The sequence below is a fragment of the Anomaloglossus baeobatrachus genome, chromosome 9 (genome assembly GCF_048569485.1).
Source record: "Anomaloglossus baeobatrachus isolate aAnoBae1 chromosome 9, aAnoBae1.hap1, whole genome shotgun sequence".
NCBI classification, from domain to species: domain Eukaryota; kingdom Metazoa; phylum Chordata; class Amphibia; order Anura; family Aromobatidae; genus Anomaloglossus; species Anomaloglossus baeobatrachus.
The window spans coordinates 204,060,019-204,084,901 of record NC_134361.1 but is presented as its reverse complement, the minus strand read 5'-3'; the positions used below and the strand labels follow the sequence as shown (position 1 = coordinate 204,084,901).

The window sequence follows — 24,883 nt, the reverse complement described above, 5'->3', positions numbered from 1 at the left end:
TCACAATATAAAGATCTTTATTAACGGACTCTAGCACAAGCGCTCTCGGCATGAACTGCTTTCCGCTTACAACAGGCAGGGTCAACATGAACATACAACTTTATTCATTTGCATTGATTCTTGCTTAGCATTTTTTAGGTGGACTCATTCAATATTTTCCTTTTAAGATGTCAAAAAAGGGAATCTGTGGAGCTGGAAATGAATCCTTTAAGCTTAAAAACATTATCAGGTGCACGGACTGGTGTAGAACTGCAAACCCTGTACATCATACTGGGATGTACTGTCCTACAACCACCGGCGAAGCGGCAGGGTGCCAAAAACCGACAATACTAGAACATTCAGATTGGCGATGAGAGCCATGTGGTCATTTAAAGGGACACTTTATAAAGGGCGAGTGGTGCGAAGCAAGACCCGTCGATCCAACGTGCACGTATGTTTCCCAACATGTAAAATAAGACTTCCCTTTTTTCATAGAATCTGCAACACAAGGAGGATCCATCTGAAAGGTCTGTGTGCTGCAAAGTGTATCTTATTTTACAGCAAAAAATTGTGCAAATTCACAAAAGGAAAAAATTATATTTAACTCCATTTTGCAGTGGATCGCCAGGCATTACCCCTTTTGCAAGGTGTGAAGCCCCACACAAAAAAAAAAAAAAAAAAAAGTATAAAAAATATAAAATATTTATTAAAAAATGTTTTTATATTTTATTTTTGTGGGGCTTCACACCTTGCAAAAGGGGTAATGCCTGGCAGATCCACTGCAAAATTAAGTTAAAAAAAAATATATTTTTATATTTTAACTGAATTTTGCACTGGATTTGCCAGGCATTTATCAGTTTTGCAAGGTGTAAAGCCCACCCTCCAAAAAAAAAAAATTAATATATTTTTATTTTTTTTGTTTTGTGGGGGCTGCACACCTTGCAAATGGGAGAAATGCCTTGGCAGATCTCTTGCAAGACAGTTAAAAAAAAATATAAAAATATATATTATATATTTAACTGAATTTTGCAGTGGATCTACCAGGCATTTCTCCGTTTTGCAAGGTGTGAAGCCCCTCCCCTCCAAAAAAATAAATTTGCTGTGTGTTACAGTGGATGAGATCTTACAAGAGGTCATCCGCACACTGGAAGTGTATAGTAATCAGTGAGCACCAAAGTGTTCGAAACGGGTCAGATGCCAACATGGACTACGATCAATTAAGTATAATGAAAGTCAATGTGAAACGAGCCCTTTACCAAAAGTCTTCTGGAAAAAATGCGAGTTTGCCATTGACTTCCATTATATGCTGTGTAATCATTCAAACCACTCCAAGGGTCAGACCAGTACTCGAGCATCTAAGTGCTCGCTCATCACTGGCAAACGTAGATTAGATCTGGTCTCCGAGTGTCAGGACTAGTACTCAAACATCCGAGTGCTCGCTTATCACTAGTGAACATAGATTAGACCTGGTCTTTGAGTGTCCGAATGTCCTAGTAAATACTCGAGCATCTGAGTACTCGCTCATCACTAGTGAGCATAGATGAGATTTGGTCTCCAAAGGTCAGACTAGTACTCGAGCATCCAAGTCTCCGCTCATCACTAGTGAGCATAGATGAGATTGTCTCCAAAGGTCAGACTAGTACTCAAGCATCCAAGTGCTCTCTCCTCCCTAGTTAGCATAGATTAGCTCCAGTCTCTGAATGTCCTAGTAAATACTCGAGCATCCGAGTGCTCGCTCATCCCTATGAGCAGATTTAAGATCTTGTCTCTGAATGTCCTAGTAAAGTGGTCTTAGAGCGCCCGGCACCTCTTCTGCTACATCCCCCACGCCATGCTGGGAGTTATACTTCTAAATGGAGCGAACAGAACTGCTCCTTATAGTCCAAAACTGGATAGGAAGAAAAAAAAAAAACAAACATATAAAGCAGCAAACCATTCACACTAAAATCTCCAAACATCCTATTTAAAGTGCAAAGTTTTCTTATTGAGGTCTGAACAATGCGAATCCCAGAAACGTTCTTTGCTCCCAATGACCTAAACTCGTTAACAGCCGCTGACGTGAAATGCAATCCACAGATTAGAGTCCACTTTTCAGCAGGGAGAGGCTTTTTTTTTTTTTTTTTTTAAAGCAAAAAAACCCATTAAATTAGGGCAGAGGTTACCGTACGAAACTGACCAAAGTACCTACTGCCTACAATCTGCTCTGACACTTGTATAATCAGCAAGAAGGAAAAAAAACAACCCTTATCAAGTTAGTGATAAAATAAAAAATAAAAAAAAAAGCCATAATACTCTAAATAGAATTAAAAAATAACTCAAGTGTTACTTTTAAATAAATAGTACAATAAATATACAAGCGAGGCAGTAAAATTGGGATGAAATTAAAGAGGAATGTGCGACATACGCCGTCCCGGATCGGGGGCGTTTCCATAAATTAAGACATCTGCTAGGTACATATCAGCCGTGGCGCGCCCGTGCCACAGTTTGGGGGGGCTGCATTGTTTGTGTACACGTCACCCAGACTCCGTGGGAGGTCGTCAGTTCACTAAGGAGCGGCAACCCCTAAAGGCATTTTTGTCACAAGTTATGCCCTGGGAGGGTTAGATCCGTTCCTTGTGTTAAAATGGAAGTGACCGATGCTTGTGGATAAAGGGGATTCTATATGGCACGTGACCGAGGTGACTGGAATGATTAACATCTGGGTTTACGTGCCATATAGAGTCCTATATCAGATGTACTATGAAGGGGGGGGGGGTTAAAAGGCAGTGCCAACGGTAAAACTCCAAAACTGGGTAAAAAAGGAGTTTCACTAATTTCCCCCCCAAAAAAGGAAAAATTCTATTGCTTGATGTGAAGGTGCAACTATCCATTGCATCGTGCTGCAGGATCATCACGTCAGACCATATTATATACATTCAAGTGAAACAAGCAGTCCTATGTAAGGACATTAAATGGGAAAATGTCAAACAAAAATACAATGTAAACACAGCTCCGGCTTGGAAGATACTAGTGGCCCCAACGGGAAAGGGGGTTGGAATGCGAGCAGCCGGCAAATCAGGTCACGGACCAAAAAAAGTTCCACATCCTTCTGTTCCTGGGGTCATCACAGCTTTTGCCTTAGTGTTAAGCACATTCACAGAATGAAGACGGGACCCATCCAGGGAGTTAGGGCCCAAGACCACAGTCCAATAACCGTGTAGGATCTAATCGCCCATCACCGAGAGGTCACCCCGAGTGTGAGTTTTAGGTTCTCGTACACCACGTAACTGATGCTGACGGCAGGGATCACCTTCATGAAGTTGGGGGCCAGACCCCGATACAGTCCGAACGCTCCTTCTGTCTGAATGATCTGCTTGAAGAGCTTGCTCATGGTCATTTGTGGCGCTCCTTCAACGGAAGCTGAAATGAAAAATAAACAAATTACTAAATAGTTAAGATTTTAGAGCGGATTTCACACTTACCGATACAGACTAACTCAAAAGCCACATTGGCATTCACTGTTCTGGTCGGGCTAGTCAATTAATCCAGATTCATACTGTATTGTACACAGCTGCATGAAAGCAGCTTAAAGATATCATTCCCATCTCAAAATATCTAAAATGTGTAGATCAGGAATCCGCAAGAAATTGTGATACTACAGCTCCCATTATTCACCTGCAGCTGTCAGGGCATGCTAGGAGTTTTAGTTTCGCAATAGCTGGAGCGTCGCCGATTGCCAATCCATGGTATAAAAAGCTTCAAAAAAGGTCTCTAAGACTTACCTTGCGCTTGCATGCGGGTCCTGACCAACGCTAAGGGGTAGCTGGCGAGCTGCCCACATGTGCTAGATATGGTGCCACAAGCCAGCAACACAAATACGCCCGGATCAGCGCTACTTGTAGCATATCTGTTCAGCCAGGCGTTCTTTAAGGTCTTTAAAACAAGAAAAAAAAGGATAATTAGGACTTAAAGAGTTACAAGAAACTTTTATAATGACAGTGGCCAGGAGTTATGTATTTACCTCATATACAGCCAAATCGATGCCGGCGTACGGGATAATCCCCAGCATGTTCGGGACGTAGCCTTTGTAAAAAGCAGACATCCCTTCCTTCATCAAGATCTTCTTCCCACAGTCCACCATGCCATTGTATTGTCCAGTCTTGCGCAGGGCCATTCGAGTTTTAAGGACCTGCAAGGGGAGTCAAAGGGTTAATCTGACAAGCATAAAAATAAAATATGTAAAAAAATAATAAAAATAAATACTATGTGTGTGTATATGAAAAGAGGCTGAAACTAGACGCACCTCCATTGGATATATACTGCTTTGAGCAATGACACCAGCCAGAGAGCCGGCAACAAGTCGTTCACGGATTCCCAAAATCTCTTGGTCGCTGCCGATGAGGCGTTTAATCTGCACAAAGAGACAATGTTATAGGACAGTTCAACACAAAACTAAAACAATAAAAATTTGATTCTGATATATCATAATAAAGTATAAATATATAAAAATATAAAAGTAAAAAAAAAGATAGTAAATATAAATGATAATTATTATAAATAATGCTAATTATAAATATGATAATTATAATATAAATGATATTATAAAATAATGATATTTATTATAATATAAATAATGATAATAATAATAATAATAATAAATAATTAATAATAAAATATAGTTTAAATATTAATATAAATATTGTTAATATAAATGATAGACATAATAAAAATAAAATAAAAAATAAATAAAGTCTCACCTGTTCGTAAGCCATGAACTTAATGGCCGATTCTGGGGCAATTTTGATGACGTTGATGCCGTTCCCCCGCCACAGTGAGCGAAAGCCTCCCTCGCGGATCATCTGTGTGAACCCCCCCAGGATGGACATGTTGTTGTTACGGGAAGCGTGAACCTGGAAGAGTGAACACGAGGTTTAGAGAGACTGATGCTAATCCAAAAACAATGGCTGCTGCTTGATTGTGAGAGGGTGTTATAATCCCGACGGGAATGTTCAGCACCGGCTTTAGCTAAAGACCGGTGTCACTGAGCTGCCAGTGCGTCATTGCTATAATACTTGTACCCCCCCAAAAAGTGCAAGACTGGACAACCTGTGAGCGCTCCAAATAGTATTTCATTATAACCTGAGATAAGGGTCATTACATCAAACACCAAAGGACAATTTTGCAAGGAGGAACGCTAATCAGGACCCATTTATTTATGCCTTATTTTGTTGCCTTTATGCAAAAAACAAACAACAAAAAACAACAATGTATGCCTGCTGGGCAAAACAACTAATCCTAAATGAAGTGGGTGTTGGCTTTTTACTATGTGTAGTGCCAAGTTGTAAAACCTCTGTACGAATATTTTACGTTGCCCGTTGCAGAATGAATGGCAGTGATGCCTGGACATGCTGAATGTTACGCAGTGTTCTCTACTAAAGTGGCCACTTGCCAAAAAGCTATTTGTTCTAGGTCACACGCTGATGTAATACCTGACTTGGTAAAGTCAAAGGACAACATTCCTACCATTTATCTCTGTCATTAAAAAAAATAAAAATTACACAATGGATTTCAAAAGGGAGTTGTAAAAAAGGGGGAAAAAAAAAATTGCATAATCGCTTTAACCTTGTGAGGCTAAAGTTGGAGTATTGAAGCGTCGATCCATCAGACCACACACCTGCATGAGGACTTTCAAGCGGTCAAGGGGAGCGGTGCATGTTCGGGACACTGCGCCTGCGCCACCTCCGGCGACCAGATGTCTCCACCACATCCCGGTTTGCTTCTCTTCAACCGTAAATTCATCCGGGACAATCAGATTTTCTCCAACGTCGAAGATCTGCAGGGGGAGAAGAGACTCGGCATAAGGATCGGTGGTGTCCAGCCAGTAGGTGCAAGCCATGGCTTGGAGATACGCAGTCACGAAGGACTATTGCCACACTGCTAACGCAAGTTTCTCATTCCAGTACATATGTAAAAGGCGAGAACTTCCGGCTGCTAGAATAATAATAAAGCTGACGCTGGTTGCTGCTGCGGGCGGAAAAAACCAGCACAGGCTGACTGGGATCAGTCACTGACAAGGTGCGATTTGGTGCCAGATCTTAGAAACCTGAATATCTTAAGAAGAATCTTTGCTTACCGTCGAATGCTTCCAATATAGGATGATTTCAGGAATGTTCTCCGCAGGGTGCAGCAGGTGATAATCTCGCCACTCGTTCCAGTCTATGGTCATTGTGCCGTTCTTGTCCATGCTGGAAGAAAACGTTAAAAGTTACAGATCGATGTATAGTCACAAAGATTGCATACCGGCAAACATGCACAAACCACGAGACACGGCAGGAGGGAGACAAGACGACATACTTACTGGGTGACCGGACCCCAGCGGTGGCCCGTCCTAATTCTGACAGCCACACAGACAGAAGCAAAGGGAAGAGATAGCACAAATCAAAACAGTTACTCCCTAATCCACTGAAAACCCAACATTATTTCTTATAGGGCGGCCAAGTCATGCCTGCCATTAGGAGGCGTACGGGAACTATCAAGATTAATGGGATATTAGATGACTGGAGCACATCAGGAGGGAAACCCGAGAAACGGCTAAAGATGGAGCCAGCGCGCTACAAGACACGGACCACAAGACACAGGCGGCTGACAGTGACATTTACTGACTGCTTACCTCTTCAGGATTTTCTCGGCCTGCTGCTCAGAGATGTTCACTCCCAGGTCTCGGAGAGATTGCATTATTTCTTGGGCATCAATTCTTCCTATGGGACAAAAATGGAGGGTGCTTTAAACAACAGAGATCATACAGTTGGTCCCTATTTGCAGTATTCTTACTATGTAACTTAAAGAGGTCGTCCAGCGCCGCTCACTTCCGCAGTGGAGATGACGCTGTGCCTACACAAACCTGCCGGGATGAGTGTATGATCCTGCTCACCAGCGCAGGATACCTGATCATACATACTATGGCAAGTATGTGCAGCCACTCAGTCATCCCGATACGGTAGTGAAAGGCAATGAAAAACCTCTTTAAGACATTTATTCTGGAAGTACACCCCCAAGCAAGGCCTTTTTCCTGAGACCCCCCCTCCAACCCTTAAAATAAAGGTGCTACAGCACCTTAGCACTGTCTCCCTTTGCTCCTTACATAGAGCGCTGTGCAGAGAACTACAGCCAGACCCATTCAGGTGAAAAGGTCCATGCTGCAATTCCTGGCATGGAAATTCAAGAGTGGATGCAATGGTAAATCAGACCCACACATATCCTTGCAACATGCCAATTTTTTTAATAAAAAAAAAAATATATATATATTTTTTAAAAATAAAAATTTAACACATATACATTATAAAAAGTAAATCATATATATGATATTATATAATCATATTATATAATGATAAAAAAAATTATATATGATTTACTTTATAATGTATAGATATAATTTTTTTTATAATATTTATTATATATTTACTTATAGAATATAAAAATATTTTATATATATTTAAAAACTTATTTATATAGTAGACAAATATATTTATATACATTATATAAAATATATTTAGAGATTATATAATATTATATTTAAATAATTAAATATAAACCTCTAACAAAAAAAAAAAAAAAAAAAAAACAAGAAGTGGATGTATATGGCAAATACTAACCATCATTCTTCTTGTCCAGACTACGGAAGACTAATCTCAGCTTCTTCTCGTGATCACGCAGGTAGTGCACAAACTCCTCAAAGTCCAGCTGTCCATCCTGATCCTTGTCGCCAGCCTTCACGATTTTCTGTTAGAACGGAGGAGAAAAGTAAGGGTTAAATGGCATAATAAAAGCTGTCTTCATTCTGCATTGGATCATTAAGTCAGGATTAGACGCCGTCAGGTTACATCTGCTCTGCTTAGGACGTAACTGGATGCAGCTAACAAACCTATCGCTTATGTAACACCTGACTCACACCCGGGACAGAAAAGGACTTTAGTAATAAGGGAAAAAAAAAGAATAAATAAAAAAAAAAACAAAAAAAAAAAAAAACACACAACTTAAAACCAACAGCATGAAGAAAAAAAAAAAAAGTTTTCACAGTTGTCACATGCAAAATGTATATTGTACATCGCCTAATTGAGTGCAGCCCCTCCACTATGGTAAACTAGCAAGCTAAGGGTTAAGATGGCGCCCATCGCTGTGCCACCAAGATGAGATGAGCGGGGTCAGCAGGGAGATTTACAGTGACCTTTGTAAACTGTCTGAGCTGCAGTCACACGACTCTCTCCAGGGGACACCGAGTGCCGACATCTAAAGATAGTTGGGTGTGACGAAGGCTACGACCTGCGGGCACAGAGGTGACAATCATACTGACAAGTGCTAACATCAGATGACTGCAAACAAGACCCTCATGGCACAGCGGCGCCGCTGATACGTCACAATATAAGCCATCTGTATAGTATATTATTGTTATTAGATCGATTTTAATGACAGCAGAACAATGCACACTATATAAAGTCAGAAAAGGCAAAACCCAAAAATGGCCAGAGAGCGAGAAGTCAGCAAAGGACTCACCTGCCTCCATGTACGATAGGTAGAGAATTCCTGAGAGGGGATCAGCACACTGAGGCTAAAGATAGATTTCAGCTCTGAAGGGAGCCCGTCCGATTCAAAGTACTGAAACTCTGCGGGGGACTGATCCAGCACCGGCACGTACAAGCTGAGACAAAGCATGGCGACGGTGCTGCCTACACCTGCACAGGTAAGAGCCTTGTCCCTGTGCAGCCGCACGCTAACACTAGTGAAACTGTACAAGCCGGCAGGTCCCAAGTCCTAGGTGTCTGAGCAGGCGGGGATTGGATGGCTCATACATGCCCCCTCCCATTGTAGTCATTCCAGCTGGTGTAACCGGCCTTCTGGAGACAGCCAATGGCAGCGGAGGCAAGTCCCCCGGCGTGACGAGGGATTCTCCAGCCAAGTAGTGCAACAATCCGAGGAAAGGAGCTACGTGACGGTGGAGGGAAGCAGACTCCCCGGTGACACTAATTATAGGCGCTCATCACAAGGTGCAGGACCCCACATGCTTCACATACCCAGCACCAAAATATTAGTACATGCAGTACGCTGCAGAAGGTTGGGCAACCCCACGACTGAGGTATACATGTTAGTCCTCGCCTCAATATGTCAGGTTTGGTATAAGTCTGTGCTTGGTAAAATTAACCCCTTTATGAAAGTAGATAAAATCCTATAAACAGGTCAAACAATTAAAAGGAATTGTCCTAACTTAGCAAATCAGACGGGGCACTTCAAAGGCCCATTTTAAAGGGGATTTGCCACCAGGTTTTTGCCCCCCCCTCCATTTGAAAGCAGCATGATGTTGAGACAGAGACCCCAATTCCAGCAATGTGTCACTTACTGAGCTGTTTGATGTCATTTTGATCAAATCAATATTTTCTCTGCTACAAATCTAGCACAGACTTCAGGAATATGCTGGACTACCTGCAGTATGTCAAGTAGTCCTGTAATGATAGTTACTGTTGATTAAACAACGATTTTAAAGCTACACTAAGCAGCCCAGTAAGTGACAGCTGGAATCAGGATTTCTGGCCCTACATTATCTACGGCAAAAACCTGGTGACAGATTCCCTGTAAGAATGGAGGGGGGGTTCCCTTTAAGTCCCCCCATAGAAATGCTGATTATGGCTCATCAGTGAAGTTAAAGGCGGCATTTCCAATTTAACCCTTCCCGGCAGGCAATGTCATAAACGGCGCAGATTCCACACTCATCTCAAAAAAAAAGGGGACCGGCCACTGCAACCAAGCAGACGGTAAATGGGATTGTTAGTGCTCCTGTAGTCTCCCAAAGTTAAATGGGGGAGGGGTGGGGGGGCAGAAGCATCAGGGGACCCCCCAATCTGGTTAGATGCAGATCATGCCAACAAAATGACATTTCCTAATAAGCTTATAGGCACGTTATTGCACATAGCTTTCCCTTGAATGCACCTCCAAGGTATAGATATAGATATATAAATAATCACAATAAGTTATTAGTGGAAATTCACGAGAGAGTGAATCCTAAAAACTGGAGCCGGCAGGGAGCTGCACGTGAGCCCGTGCCTAGTAAGTGACCTCAATGCGGACACAGACGAGATGCCGCTGACCGGCACGCTGCCAATTACTGACAGTGGCATTGATAAAGCAGAGAATGGCTGAACACATGCATAAAATATAGTCATTTACATAATCAGCGGAAGCCTGAGGGTCGTTACTACTTCGGTAACTCGTGGAGGCAGTCATCATTACCTGCTGCAGGTGCTTCATGGGTGCCACCACCATCAGGATGACCTGGCCCTCGGATTCGCTTTCCTCCGACCCCTCTGATTTCGGAGGCTCATGTTTATTGTGGCCACTAGAGCCCTGACATGTGGCCCAGGGAAAATACAAACCTAAGGCCTTCTTTATATACTGAATCATCATGCTGTGTCACCTGGATCACACCCTGAACTCCCTGGTGATCCTCCGCAGCTGCCTATTAACAGGTAAGGCTTGTGCAGGGTTGGCGCTATGAGGCTGGCATCTTCTGGAGAATCCCCTGGACCCGGTGTCTCACCCGCCCCCATCAGGAGCAGAAGCCGGCTGCTATGACTCTGCATTCACACTGCAGCAGGGTCCAGCCAATCACAGCCTCCGACATTAACACGTTCTCCAAAGTCCTGAGCATCAGGCAATCCGGGAGGAAACTCCTGCATCAGAGCCGGCATCAGCACAGACTGCAGCCACAGAAGCCTCTGCTCCGTCACATCCACAGAGCGCCGGCTGCCACATCTGTGCCTCATATAGCAATGGCAACTGGGGTCAGAAAACTGGATAATGCTAACATTTACAGTATATACACATCTTTAGAAAAAGTTTCTTTACTGCAGAGTCACATCAATATAAAAGATATCTTGTTCTTGATATCTTGATATCCATGTTTAGATCATTGCCTGCCATGTGTTATATTAATGAGTGGGGATACTTGATTTTCCTAGTATGCGAAACAATGAATGATTTTCATCAGGGTCAGTTACTAGTTTAATTTCTTTTCACAAGGGGGGGGGGGGGGGAGGGTTGGTGGTGAGTGAAACCAGGGAGGAGAGTGAAGGGGTGGGAAGGTTACTCATCAATGGGTCTCTATATGGCATTTGATGGGGGGAGGGGGTTTACATCCAGGCACCTATAAAAGGTACCTGGATGTAAACGTTTGTGATACTGACATTTTCAGCACTATTGAGGTTCCTGTCCGGTTAGTCTGGTGACTGAACTCCCAGTATCTCCTTAGCATTGTGATGGACATACTGGGAGTTGCAGGTTCATGTGATACAAGTATTGTGCTAACCTGTAACTGCAATTGATCACTGTATAAAGTGTTGCTACATACCCCTGTACCGACAGCGGTTCTGGCGCTGTACCCCTGTACCGACAGCGGTTCTGGCGCTGTACCCCTGTACCGACAGCGGTTCTGGCGCTGTACCCCTGTACCGACAGCGGTTCTGGCGCTGTACCCCTGTACCGACAGCGGTTCTGGCGCTGTACCCCTGTACCGACAGCGGTTCTGGCGCTGTACCCCTGTACCGACAGCGGTTCTGGCGCTGTACCCCTGTACCGACAGCGGTTCTGGCGCTGTACCCCTGTACCGACAGCGGTTCTGGCGCTGTACCCCTGTACCGACAGCGGTTCTGGCGCTGTACCCCTGTACCGACAGCGGTTCTGGCGCTGTACCCCTGTACCGACAGCGGTTCTGGCGCTGTACCCCTGTACCGACAGCGGTTCTGGCGCTGTACCCCTGTACCGACAGCGGTTCTGGCGCTGTACCCCTGTACCGACAGCGGTTCTGGCGCTGTACCCCTGTACCGACAGCGGTTCTGGCGCTGTACCCCTGTACCGACAGCGGTTCTGGCGCTGTACCCCTGTACCGACAGCGGTTCTGGCGCTGTACCCCTGTACCGACAGCGGTTCTGGCGCTGTACCCCTGTACCGACAGCGGTTCTGGCGCTGTACCCCTGTACCGACAGCGGTTCTGGCGCTGTACCCCTGTACCGACAGCGGTTCTGGCGCTGTACCCCTGTACCGACAGCGGTTCTGGCGCTGTACCCCTGTACCGACAGCGGTTCTGGCGCTGTACCCCTGTACCGACAGCGGTTCTGGCGCTGTACCCCTGTACCGACAGCGGTTCTGGCGCTGTACCCCTGTACCGACAGCGGTTCTGGCGCTGTACCCCTGTACCGACAGCGGTTCTGGCGCTGTACCCCTGTACCGACAGCGGTTCTGGCGCTGTACCCCTGTACCGACAGCGGTTCTGGCGCTGTACCCCTGTACCGACAGCGGTTCTGGCGCTGTACCCCTGTACCGACAGCGGTTCTGGCGCTGTACCCCTGTACCGACAGCGGTTCTGGCGCTGTACCCCTGTACCGACAGCGGTTCTGGCGCTGTACCCCTGTACCGACAGCGGTTCTGGCGCTGTACCCCTGTACCGACAGCGGTTCTGGCGCTGTACCCCTGTACCGACAGCGGTTCTGGCGCTGTACCCCTGTACCGACAGCGGTTCTGGCGCTGTACCCCTGTACCGACAGCGGTTCTGGCGCTGTACCCCTGTACCGACAGCGGTTCTGGCGCTGTACCCCTGTACCGACAGCGGTTCTGGCGCTGTACCCCTGTACCGACAGCGGTTCTGGCGCTGTACCCCTGTACCGACAGCGGTTCTGGCGCTGTACCCCTGTACCGACAGCGGTTCTGGCGCTGTACCCCTGTACCGACAGCGGTTCTGGCGCTGTACCCCTGTACCGACAGCGGTTCTGGCGCTGTACCCCTGTACCGACAGCGGTTCTGGCGCTGTACCCCTGTACCGACAGCGGTTCTGGCGCTGTACCCCTGTACCGACAGCGGTTCTGGCGCTGTACCCCTGTACCGACAGCGGTTCTGGCGCTGTACCCCTGTACCGACAGCGGTTCTGGCGCTGTACCCCTGTACCGACAGCGGTTCTGGCGCTGTACCCCTGTACCGACAGCGGTTCTGGCGCTGTACCCCTGTACCGACAGCGGTTCTGGCGCTGTACCCCTGTACCGACAGCGGTTCTGGCGCTGTACCCCTGTACCGACAGCGGTTCTGGCGCTGTACCCCTGTACCGACAGCGGTTCTGGCGCTGTACCCCTGTACCGACAGCGGTTCTGGCGCTGTACCCCTGTACCGACAGCGGTTCTGGCGCTGTACCCCTGTACCGACAGCGGTTCTGGCGCTGTACCCCTGTACCGACAGCGGTTCTGGCGCTGTACCCCTGTACCGACAGCGGTTCTGGCGCTGTACCCCTGTACCGACAGCGGTTCTGGCGCTGTACCCCTGTACCGACAGCGGTTCTGGCGCTGTACCCCTGTACCGACAGCGGTTCTGGCGCTGTACCCCTGTACCGACAGCGGTTCTGGCGCTGTACCCCTGTACCGACAGCGGTTCTGGCGCTGTACCCCTGTACCGACAGCGGTTCTGGCGCTGTACCCCTGTACCGACAGCGGTTCTGGCGCTGTACCCCTGTACCGACAGCGGTTCTGATCATGTAGCAATCAATGTGCTTAATGCTATAACTGAAATTCACAAAACTTGAGGAAGATTTAGTTACAAAAACTCTCCAAGTCCTTCTCAGATACATCTACAGAACAAAGTTTTGAGTTAATTTAAGTACCCCTTTAAACTTTGACTGCACTTCGGATTGTCCTACTGAAACAATGTGGCTCTTGGCCCAAAAAAAAGGTTCTGTAGCCCTGCAACCGAACAAAGCATTATTGAGTCAACTCTTCACAACCATTTAGTGTACAGACGTGTGCAAACACCAGAGGGAAATGAGAGGCACACCTGGTACACTACGGCCTCATACACTTCTACGCAACTTGGAGGTTTTAGAGATTAACAGTTATTTGCCCAAAGCCTAAGGTCAACCATACTACGAGATTCTGACAGTAAGATTTCACCCTAAAACTATTTGCACATGTAGCTCTTTTAATACCAAGTCCTGCAATACCTTTACATGACCAGTCCGATCCCCCTAATTCAGCATTGGAATTTATATGTAAATGAGGCTGAAGAGCTATTAGTAGGTCTGAAGCCTTAGTCACTCCAGCTCTATTGTCCACCTCCTCCTGCTTGACGGACAGCTTCAACACAGATGTCAGAGCAAAGGATGTCAGTCAGGAAGACTGAGCTGGGAAGGGAATAGAGCTGGAGTGACGGAGGGTTCAGATCTACAAATAGCTCTTTGCCTTAGGGGTGCTTCACACACAGCGAGCTCGCTGCCGAGATCGCTGCTGAGTCACGGTTTTTGTGACGCAGCAGTGACCTCATTAGCGATCTCGCTGTGTGTGACACTGAGCAGCGATCTGGCCCCTGCTGCGAGATCGCTGCTCGTTACACACAGCCCTGGTTCGTTTTCTTCAAAGCCGCTCTCCTGCTGTGACACACAGATCGCTGTGTGTGACAGCAAGAGAGCGACAAATGAAGCGAGCAGGAGCCGGCATCTGACAGCTGAGGTAAGCTGTATCCAAGATAAACATCGGGTAACCAAGGTGGTTACCCGATATTTACCTTAGTTACCAGCATCTGCAGCTCTCACGCTGCCTGTGCTGCCGGCTCCGGCTCTCTGCACATGTAGCTGCTGTACACATCGGGTTAATTAACCCGATGTGTACAGCAGCTAGGAGAGCAAGGAGCCAGCGCTAAGCAGTGTGCGCGGCTCCCTGCTCTCTGCACATGTAGCTGCATTACACATCGGGTTAATTAACCCGATGTGTACTGTAGCTATGGTAGGAGAGCAAGGAGCCAGCGCTCAGTGTGCGCGGCTCCCTGCTCCCTGCACACACAGCTGTGCGCTGGTAACTAATGTAAACATCGGGTAACCATACCCGATGTTTACCTTAGTTACCAGTCTCCGCAGCTTCCAGACGGCAGCTCCGTGCAAGCGCAGCGTCGCTTGCACGTCGCTGCTGGCTGGGGGCTGTTCACTGGTCGCTGGTGAGATCTGCCTGTTTGACAGCTCACCAGCGACCATGTAGCGATGCAGCAGCGATCCTGACCAGGTCAGATCGCTGGTCGGATCGCTGCTGCATCGCTAAGTGTGAAGGTACCCTTAGTTGCATATCAATACACATTTCCCAGTAAAATTATTACTACCCAAAAAAGGGACTATAACACCTACTCCACACACAAGAGGCAAATACACAAACATGTGTTCTATATGGGGAGAGCAGAGTAAGCTGATGCCAAACTCCTCTGTCTGCAGCTTATCTGCCTACAGAAGTAAAAGGGTTAGGCAATTCAATTCACACCTCCCAAGCCTCATGGAGGCCCCAAAATAATGTCAGCTCTCACGGAGGCCCCAAAATAACGTCAGCTAAGAGTCAGGAGCCCCCCCATACACAATTCACGGTGGTCAAACAATACCAATAGAACTGCAGGTTCGGCCCACTTTTAGATATGTAAGGGAGGAGGGATTTTGATTGTGATCCATTAACTGCTGCTCTCCCTGACCCCAATTTCCTAGATTTCCATCCGCTCTGCTATGACATCAGTTGGGGCCACCATAGGAGCATCCTAAATAAGATTATCAGTCAATGGAAAGTTGTGCAAGGAGACCAGGGCTTTTACTTGGTCAGGAAATAGATCATTTTGTGTTAATATCTTAACTGGATTAAATCGGTGATGGACGTACAAAAGCACATTAAGCAGGGGCTTATCTTCAGTCAACAAGACATGGTGATCTTCTGCTTAAATACAGCAGCGTTCTATATAGAGGTAAAACGGATGTGAAGAATGACCCCGTGAGATGGAAGAGAACAGCAGAAAAGACTACCGATCCAGAGATTTGATTTAGGTAATCTGGTCACAAAAGGATAATTCACTGTAAAAGATGCTTAATTCTTCATGTCACCAACATCGCCTATGGGGAGAGAGGCCTCCATACAACTTAATAGCCGCCAATCAAACTTTTTGATTCTTTTCTTCCCCAAGGGATGAGGAAGAAAAAAAAAAAAAAAAAAAAAAAAAAAAAAGAGTCAACCAAGTGTAGCCAGATTTCAGGTTGCATTTTGCACCAATCCGTCAAGTTTCCTGTTCAATGGGTGATGCAAATCTCTCAATATCCCATAGGTCTCCAGTGCAATTTACAGAGCTCAATATTGGGCAATACAGGATACTGCTCCTAGAAGGTGAATGTGTCACTTCACCTCAGAAAGGAACTTAAGAAGTTAAGTTTCCACAATTTACATCTATATGGGACATGTCACAGGTTGGTGCACGAATGACGTTCATTTTCTACACAGTTGAAGAGTCTACAGCAAGAAAACCAAAACCTACAGGACCTTTAATCTTTAGGCATTTATACTGCGTTGTCGGAATTAGGAAGACTACTTCCTTTAAAAAAAAATAAATAAAAATGCTCGGATTGAGGAAATGTGGCAAGTATATAAGGGTCGGGCCGCCTGGTGGCACTGCTGTCCCAGCGTGGACTAATTACATGACACATTCACATGACCCTATATGTTGCAATAACCACTACAATTGGTGTGAGTAATAGAAATGACTAATTCCAGAGCTGAGTCACCGCAGAAATGCACCAGACAATAGGGCAGTAGCGGTAACCTACAAGGCTCCAAACCGCCAATATCTGCACCTATGGATTAATTACCGCTAGGCACTACATGGATATCAATGCATTTGGCGATTTTAATCCTGACAGTTCAGGATACAGGTCAACAGAATTTAGAGCTGTAACAAAGGGTGCAGACTAATACTCTTCGGAAAGTCTCTCCTACAGAACTGAGCCTTAGTCTCAGAGGAAACCAGGTGTAAAAGATACATCAGAACCTTTAAAAGGAAAAATATGCACTGGAAATTTAAAGGGAACCTGTCATGGGCGGCACGGTGGCTCAGTGGTTAGCACTGCAGTCTTGCAGCGCTGGGGTCCTGGGTTCAAATCCCACCAAGGACACCATCTGCAAGGAGTTTGTATGTTCTCCCCGTGTTTGCGTGGGTTTCCTCCGGGTTCTCCGGTTTCCTCCCACACTCCAAAGATATACAGATAGGGACTGTAGATTGTGAGCCCCAATGGGGACAGTGTTGCCAATGTATGTAAAGTGCTGTGGAATTAATAGCGCTATATAAATGAATAAAATTAAAAATTATTTTTTATTTTATTTTTTAATTATTTTTATTTATTTTTATTATGTGCAATATGAGCCCAGAACCACGAGCAGCTCTGGGTGCATATTTCTAATCCCAGCATCTAGTAGCAAAGATAAAGAGATCTTTAGAAAAAGAGTTTTCTAAAGAGTCTTTATGATATGCTAATAAGCGCAGAGACTAGTTACAAGGGCGTTAGTGTGGCGCCCCTGAATATATCAGGGTGCCACAGGGTATTGCAATCCTTACCCAGGGTGCAGGGCCTACCCCCCCATGGTTCCAGGTTCCTAAGAAACCGGTGTCACTACCATCAGCCCAAATCCGAATCACACCATGACCTGTCAGACACACCAGTGGGTTGGTTAAGCGGAATAAGGCCACCCACCTAGGGGGGTAAGGCAGACTGGTGGGAGGGAACAAGTGAGTAGTTGAGTGAGAGCCCTCAAAGAGTGAGGAGCTGGAGTTGTAGCTCCCAGGGAGCTAGACCGAGTTTGGGTCGCAGGCGGTGGTCCGGGACCAAAGGAGTCGGGGATAGGTGGCAGTGACATTGGAAGGGTGTGACAGTCTAGGAGGACTGTCTGCATCAGAAACCCAGAAGAACTGACCAGTACCGAGCACGACCGGGTACAGGACCCTAGGTCAGGAGCCGATTCAAAGTCCTGATAATTAACCTGGGAGGGAGAGTATCTTTATGAACTTCCCTAAGAGCTCAGAGATTTAAGGCGACAGCACACCGCGGGGGATAGGGCTTTCCAGTAAAGCGGCCCACTAAAATCCCAAGTGCCAGTTATTAAGAGCACAGCTACACTAAAATAGTGAGCGGGGCCCCAACAGCTTCAAGGCAAGGGGCCGCTGAGAACTAAATTGTGCACGGAGGTGGCTCCGGATTACCCAGTGACACCGGTGGGAGCGGACACCTGGACGGGCTCCCCTGTAGCGACTGATTCAGAGTATTTGGTTTATCTTCAGTGTGTCTGCTTTATAATCCTCATCCAGCACCATGACTACCCACAGCGAGTACCCTGGTTCCCCTGCACTCCCAAATATCCACCAAAACCCCAGAGGTCGGGGCCTTCCCTACCTGCGGAGGGACTGACACCTTGCTGCTCCGAACCATCTGCCCCGATACTCCTTGCAGCAGAGGCGGTACTTCCATTACCGCAACCCGCAGGTGGCGTCACAAACTACTCCCCTGCAAATCATCCCCTTTCAAGGATCGGAGTGAGTGCTGAGCCCGGGTCCGAACCCCTCGAGCCACGACCACACCGGATCCGAGCACCCCGGTCTGCGCCGGGGCGGCACATTAGCACGCCCATAGGGGTGTGCTAACATGCTATTCAATGCCCCTTGCCCAGCGCCATTGGCTGTGACACGCGTACCTGTGTCACAGCCTCTCAGATGCCGGGTTCAGGCTCAGTGCACACTATCACCGCACTACCGCTCATGCGCACTAGACCTCTGAAGCCAGGACACATATACCCAGCTTCATAGCATGCATGACCGGAAATGCTAGGACTTCTGAGTCTTTAATTTCTATTAATGACCTTGTGGATGAGATTGATAGTAAAGTGTCAGTCTTTGCTGATGACACCAAACTATGTAGGATATTAAAAACAGACCTTGATAGTACAATTAATTTATTTTTTTAAAATCGGGTCCATTTTTAATCAAAGACAAACACATAGCATATATAACAGTCCCTTGATAGTACAATATTACAAAACGATCTGGATAAGATGTCAGAATGGGCAGATACTTGGCAAATGAGATTTAATGTTGATAAATGTAAAGTAATGCACCTAGGATGGAGTAATCCTATAACTGCGTATACATTAAATGGAAGTAAACTCAGGACTACACAACAGGAGGACTTGGGTATTCTCATTACAAATAAGCTGAGCAGCAGCACTCAATGTCAGGCAGCAGTTGCTAAAGCAAACAAGATTTTAGGGTGTATATAAAGAATAGATCCATTGATCCCAATGTATTGTTACCCCTCTATAAATCACTTGTAAGGCCACATCTGGAATATGGGATCCAGTTTTGGGCTCCATATTTTAAAAAGGACATTCAGAAGTTCGAGTCAAGTCCGTTCAAAGCCGGCAACTAGACTACTACAAAGAATGGAGGCCGCCCGTATGATGACAGGTTGGAAGAGTTAGATTCGTTTAGCTTAAAGACATCTCAGATGAGATGATAGATAGATAGATAGATAGATAGATAGATAGATAGATAGATATATCTACCTACATGTGTGGTCAATATAAAGGACTGCCACATGATTTATTCCTTCCGAAGACAATACTAAGGAGCAGGGGGCACTCACTGCGAGTGGAAGAAAAGCGATTCCAACAGCTAAATAGGAAAAGGTTCTTTACAGTTAGAGCACTCAGACTGTGGAATGCCGACCACAAGAGGTAGTAATGGAAGATACTATAACAGCTTTTAAAAAAGGGCCTGATTTCCTCAGTACACAACATTGTGGGTTATAAATGACGATGTATAATTGGAGGAGGAAGGTTGCGCTAGATGGAACGTCTTTTCACCCTATATAACTGTGCAATCCCAGCGTCTGAGGCGGTCACAAGACAGGGACCCGCGTCTGCCGATGACACTGGGCATTGAATAGCATGTTATCACGCCCCTGTAGCATGGGCATACTAACATGCTAAGAGGCTGGACTAGTTTCGGGATATAACACTCTTGCCACTAGTCCCTGCGCTCATTAGCATATCAAAGGATCTTTAGATATAATTTTTGTAAAGATTCCTTTGTCTGTGCTACTAGATACAGGGACAGTTAGGCAAGGATTAGAAATATGCACCCAGAACTGCTCGTGTTTCTTGGTGTATATTGCACCTGACAGGTTCCCTTTAAATCAATTAAGCAGAAATTACGCTTTGGATTAAGTGAAATCCACAGCACCTCTGTATTCACCCTTTAAGCAACACGGGATACCTTGGACTCATGGCGGAACTTGTTTGGTAGATCTTAACTCCAAGGACTTGTTCACTCATTGTTTATTTGTAAAATTGTTCTGTGGATTAAAAAAAAAAATCCTGTGCAGGTAATTTTTTTTGTACGGATTTCACACTTTGCAATGCGTAAAGTCAAATCTTTAGATGTGACCAAATCCAGGCAGATTTATTTCTGAAAACATTTCCTTACATGATCTGCAACCTTGCAGACACCTATAATTAATGGTGCACTTAGATTTATTTATTTATGTTACAACACTACAGGCGTCACTGACGAGACAAATGGTGGGAAGTCGGGGGAGGGAATTGGAATAGTTGCTTGACAGTAAGATAACAGGGAGACGTTTTCTAACTTTCCTCTAATGTGACATTTCCCATCACAGGCACGTACTATACGGAACAGAAACATTGCGGCATGAATGTATCCATAGAGCCCGGCTCCATACAAACATGCATTATCCTAAACATCCGGCCAGAGCTCTTAGAAAGCCTGAATGACGATCTGTTCCTGTGTTACACGGGGGATGGGAACCTCATTAGCATTCTCCGTGTTAATGAAGAGTCATCCTGAAGTTATTCCAGGCATTTGTGTAAGAGGAGCCGCCTCCTGTCAACTGTTCACAGGCTTCTGCTACATAGTACAATCCATAAAGGAGACTCAAGTCTGTGCCTGTGTAAAAAATCCAGGTGGTGATGTGCAAACAGAGATCATATACATTACATGCACATCTGACCATAGAAAACAATGGTTACTCAGCAAACATTCACCTTACTGCTTCCCTGAGTCATTAGATAATATAGATTAGGAGTCAAGTCACTTTGCCTTGGAAACCTTCCTGCAGCCACTTAACTATTGACTGGATGTGCCATGCTGCATTGATTACCATAGTCTGAAAGGGCAACCAGACTTAAAAGGGTGTTCTCAAGTCGTTAAATTGCTTTAATTAGACAGTATATTAAGCAAGTTTGTAATTGACTTGCTTTTTCTAACTGCTGTCATTCTCTTGCAATGAGAGCTTTTATCCTTCATGATGTACAGGAGGTTTCCATGGAGCTTGGCCACCAGACCCAGCATGTACAAAGTAGTTACACTCCAGGAGAGGAATTAACGCCTAACATACCAGTCAGCTTTCTCCAGATAATTGATTTCTATAGAGCAGTTAGCTGCTCACATGTTTATCAATCCTGAAGAATCACATTACCGCGGCCCGAACCCTCTGCGGCCCGAACCCTCTGCGGCCCGAACCCTCTGCGGCCCGAACCCTCTGCGGCCCGAACCCTCTGCGGCCCGAACCCTCTGCGGCCCGAACCCTCTGCGGCCCGAACCCTCTGCGGCCCGAACCCTCTGCGGCCCGAACCCTCTGCGGCCCGAACCCTCTGCGGCCCGAACCCTCTGCGGCCCGAACCCTCTGCGGCCCGAACCCTCTGCGGCCCGAACCCTCTGCGGCCCGAACCCTCTGCGGCCCGAACCCTCTGCGGCCCGAACCCTCTGCGGCCCGAACCCTCTGCGGCCCGAACCCTCTGCGGCCCGAACCCTCTGCGGCCCGAACCCTCTGCGGCCCGAACCCTCTGCGGCCCGAACCCTCTGCGGCCCGAACCCTCTGCGGCCCGAACCCTCTGCGGCCCGAACCCTCTGCGGCCCGAACCCTCTGCGGCCCGAACCCTCTGCGGCCCGAACCCTCTGCGGCCCGAACCCTCTGCGGCCCGAACCCTCTGCGACCCGAACCCTCTGCGGCCCGAACCCTCTGCGGCCCGAACCCTCTGCGGCCCGAACCCTCTGCGGCCCGAACCCTCTGCGGCCCGAACCCTCTGCGGCCCGAACCCTCTGCGGCCCGAACCCTCTGCGGCCCGAACCCTCTGCGGCCCGAACCCTCTGCGGCCCGAACCCTCTGCGGCCCGAACCCTCTGCGGCCCGAACCCTCTGCGGCCCGAACCCTCTGCGGCCCGAACCCTCTGCGAAATTTCCCAACGAAATTCATTATACTTGGTACACTAGTTGAGCCCGTATTAGCATCCAAACTGCTTGTTTCTAGTAGCGAGCACCCCAGCATGGCAGTGCCTACTCATCACCAATGATAGAAATATATAGAAAAATCAGTATTTTCTCAGAAAGATCCGGTCTTCACAGATGAGTTGAATAAAAGGAAAATTTATTTAGGAGTTACAATTAAACGTTAAAAGAAATATCGGATGTCTATGTATCAGAGGATCTGAATTGCAGCAAAAAAAACGTTTATATGAAGCAAATATTCAGACGCACAGCCGTGGCGTTTCTGCACATGCCCAAATCAAAGAATGTGGCTCAGTAATAATGAAACAATCCAGAAACAAAATATAAATTCATTTTCAAGGACAGAGTGCCTCAAAATACGTCAAGACACTCGGCTACTGAACGTCTTATCAACAGAAGATTAGTCTACAGAACAATCCAAGGAAGTCTGCAGGACTAACTGGTCTCTGTGGTTGAAGTTAAGAAAACATGATTTTATACCGCTGGTAAATAGCCAGTACCATCACACATTGGCAAAATATAGATAAAGGTTCATTGTCTCTTATGGGTTACATTCTGTTTTCTAGATTTTATCATTCCCCAAATTGGGGCAATTTATGACTTAATGTGAATGTGTCACCAGAGCAGAGCCCCAAATATCTCCACTCAAAGGACCCAAGGAGAGAAAGCTGATCAGTCCCCCTATACATTATTCTACAAGACCATAAACCATGCGTGGGCCTGAGCAAAGTCCTCCATGGAGAGGGGCAGATCTAAACATGGTACAAAATTACAACCACCAAGCAGTGGTGGACGAGATGGGAGTTGTAGTTTTTCTACAGCCAGGCAGCCTGAGGCTGGAGATTAGTGGCTTAAGAGTAATCCCAGGATGGGTGATAAGAAGAGGCTTTTTGTCAGTGGACTCAATACAGGTGGGGGAAGTCAGAGGGGTCAGTACCATAAGAGGGGTAGATAAGCATCAGATTGTCACATGACAATAGGGGGCAGGGGGTAAGTGCCTGATAACGCAGGTCTCACTGATCACTAGTAAGGAGGGGGTAGATATGGCTAAATGCAGGGGTCTCATTACATTATGGAGATGGAAATCAAGAGGGAGGGTTGAGAAGCCTGATTGCAGGGGGTCTCACCAATCACTTGCAGGGTTGTGGGGGTCTCACAGGTTGCCTCAGATCACAATGGAGGAGGTAGATAAGTATCTGACTGCAGGGTGCATCACTGATCATAATGGGGGAGGGCTGGATGAGGCAGATAAGGGACAGCAGGGGTTAGATAATAAACTGTCAGGTCTCAGCAATCACAATAGGGAGGTGGGGGGCAGGGTGTAGATAAGCACCTGAAAGCTGGTGGGAGTCACCCTAAAGACAGGGGGCAGAGGAGTAATTGTAGGGGGTCTCCCCAATTATAGGGGCCAGATGAGCGTAGTTGTCAGGGAGGGGGGGTCTCCAATCACAGGGGCAAATAAGCAATTGTAGAGGGTGGGTCAGATAAGCAATTGCAGGGGTGGGGGGTATCTGCCATCACAGGAGGCAGATCAGCAGTTGTAAGGGGGGGGGGTCTTTCGATCACAGGTAGGAGATAAACAATTGTAGGGGGGGGGGGGGGTTCGCCATGATCACAAGAGGCAGATAAGCAATTGTAGCAGGAGGGGGGGGCTCTCCCCAACAGGGGGGCAGATAAGCAATTGTAGCAGAGGAGGGGGGTCTCTCCCCAACAGGGGGGCAGATAAGCAACTGTAGCGGAGGAGGGGTGTTCTCCCTGATCACAAGGGGCAGATAAGCAATTGTAGCAGAGGGGGGGGGTCTCTCCCCAACACAGGGGGGGCAGATAAGAAATTGCAGAAGGGGGGGGTCTCTCCCCAATCACAGGGGGGGGCAGATAAGCAATTGTAGGGGGGGGGGGGGGGGAAGTGTCTCCCCGATCACAGGGGGGGGGGCAGATAAGCAATAGTGTGGGGGGGGGCGGGTTTCCCAGATCACAGTGTGAAGGACCCCAGACGTGTGATGTGTGGGGGTCCATGTGATACGGGAGGAGGGGGGGGGTATCTACCTGTGAATAGGGAAAGGCCCTTTAATGTCACAGCTGAGGGTTCGCTACAGTATGTCAGTCTCCAGATTAGACGATGCCATATGGTCTGTACAGGGTAATGATGGAGATGAAGCATAGGTGCCAGCACGGCGCTCACTCACCCGCAGCTCCAGCTCGGTCCGGTGCACTCCCAGCCGCCGGAGTCCCACCGCCAGGTCATTGATGCAGATGGCGCCGTCCTGATTGACGTCCAGCTCCTGGAAGAGGATCTGCAGGCGCCGCTCATGCTCGGGGCCTCCGCACAAGGCTCCCCCGCACGGGTCCGCAGACAGAGCCGCCGCCAGGGAAGCGGAGGCCGGGGTCTCGTGCGTGTGAGGGGCTCCACCCAACGTGTCACACTGACAGAACACTCCGCTCAGCAGCGGCGACACCAGCGAGCGAGGACGGGCCATAGACGGAGGCGCAGGACCGCTGCCGGGAAGGGAGACGTCAGCCACGCAACCCGCCGCGTTCATTCAGTGCCGGTATATGGCGGCAGGAAGCGCATCACCTCACACCTCCCTGACGTCGGCTACACGCCTGCTTCCCGCCCACAACCAGTCAGAAAACTCCTCCTACTCCAACCACCAATCAGAATCCCTATGCTTACAGGGTGCACCCCTAACAGCAAAACTGCGCTCCTATTGGATGTTACTAAGTGTTTGACAGGCTGATCAACCAATCAGATTCCGCAGAT

At 47.3% G+C, this 24,883-nt stretch overlaps 1 protein-coding gene across 5 annotated transcripts; it reads right to left on the bottom strand.

The window, feature by feature from the left end:
- On the bottom strand, positions 1–24,692 carry SLC25A25 (solute carrier family 25 member 25). 5 transcript variants are annotated; one of them, XM_075324288.1, is made up of 11 exons: positions 24,309–24,691; positions 7,611–7,737; positions 6,629–6,716; positions 6,317–6,352; positions 6,092–6,203; positions 5,633–5,791; positions 4,716–4,868; positions 4,262–4,369; positions 3,980–4,147; positions 3,741–3,891; positions 1–3,378 (listed from the first exon to the last, which is right to left on the bottom strand). In XM_075324288.1, the coding sequence occupies exons 1-11, from the start codon at positions 24,660–24,662 to the stop codon at positions 3,194–3,196; spliced, it is 1,641 nt and encodes a 546-aa protein (XP_075180403.1). In that variant the 5' UTR covers positions 24,663–24,691; the 3' UTR covers positions 1–3,193. The 5 variants fall into 5 exon arrangements, with proteins under 5 accessions (XP_075180403.1, XP_075180405.1, XP_075180407.1 ...); XM_075324290.1 differs by lacking the exon at positions 24,309–24,691 and adding an exon at positions 10,237–10,634; XM_075324292.1 differs by lacking the exon at positions 24,309–24,691 and adding an exon at positions 8,509–8,844.
- Between the last annotated feature and the right edge of the window lie 191 nt (positions 24,693–24,883).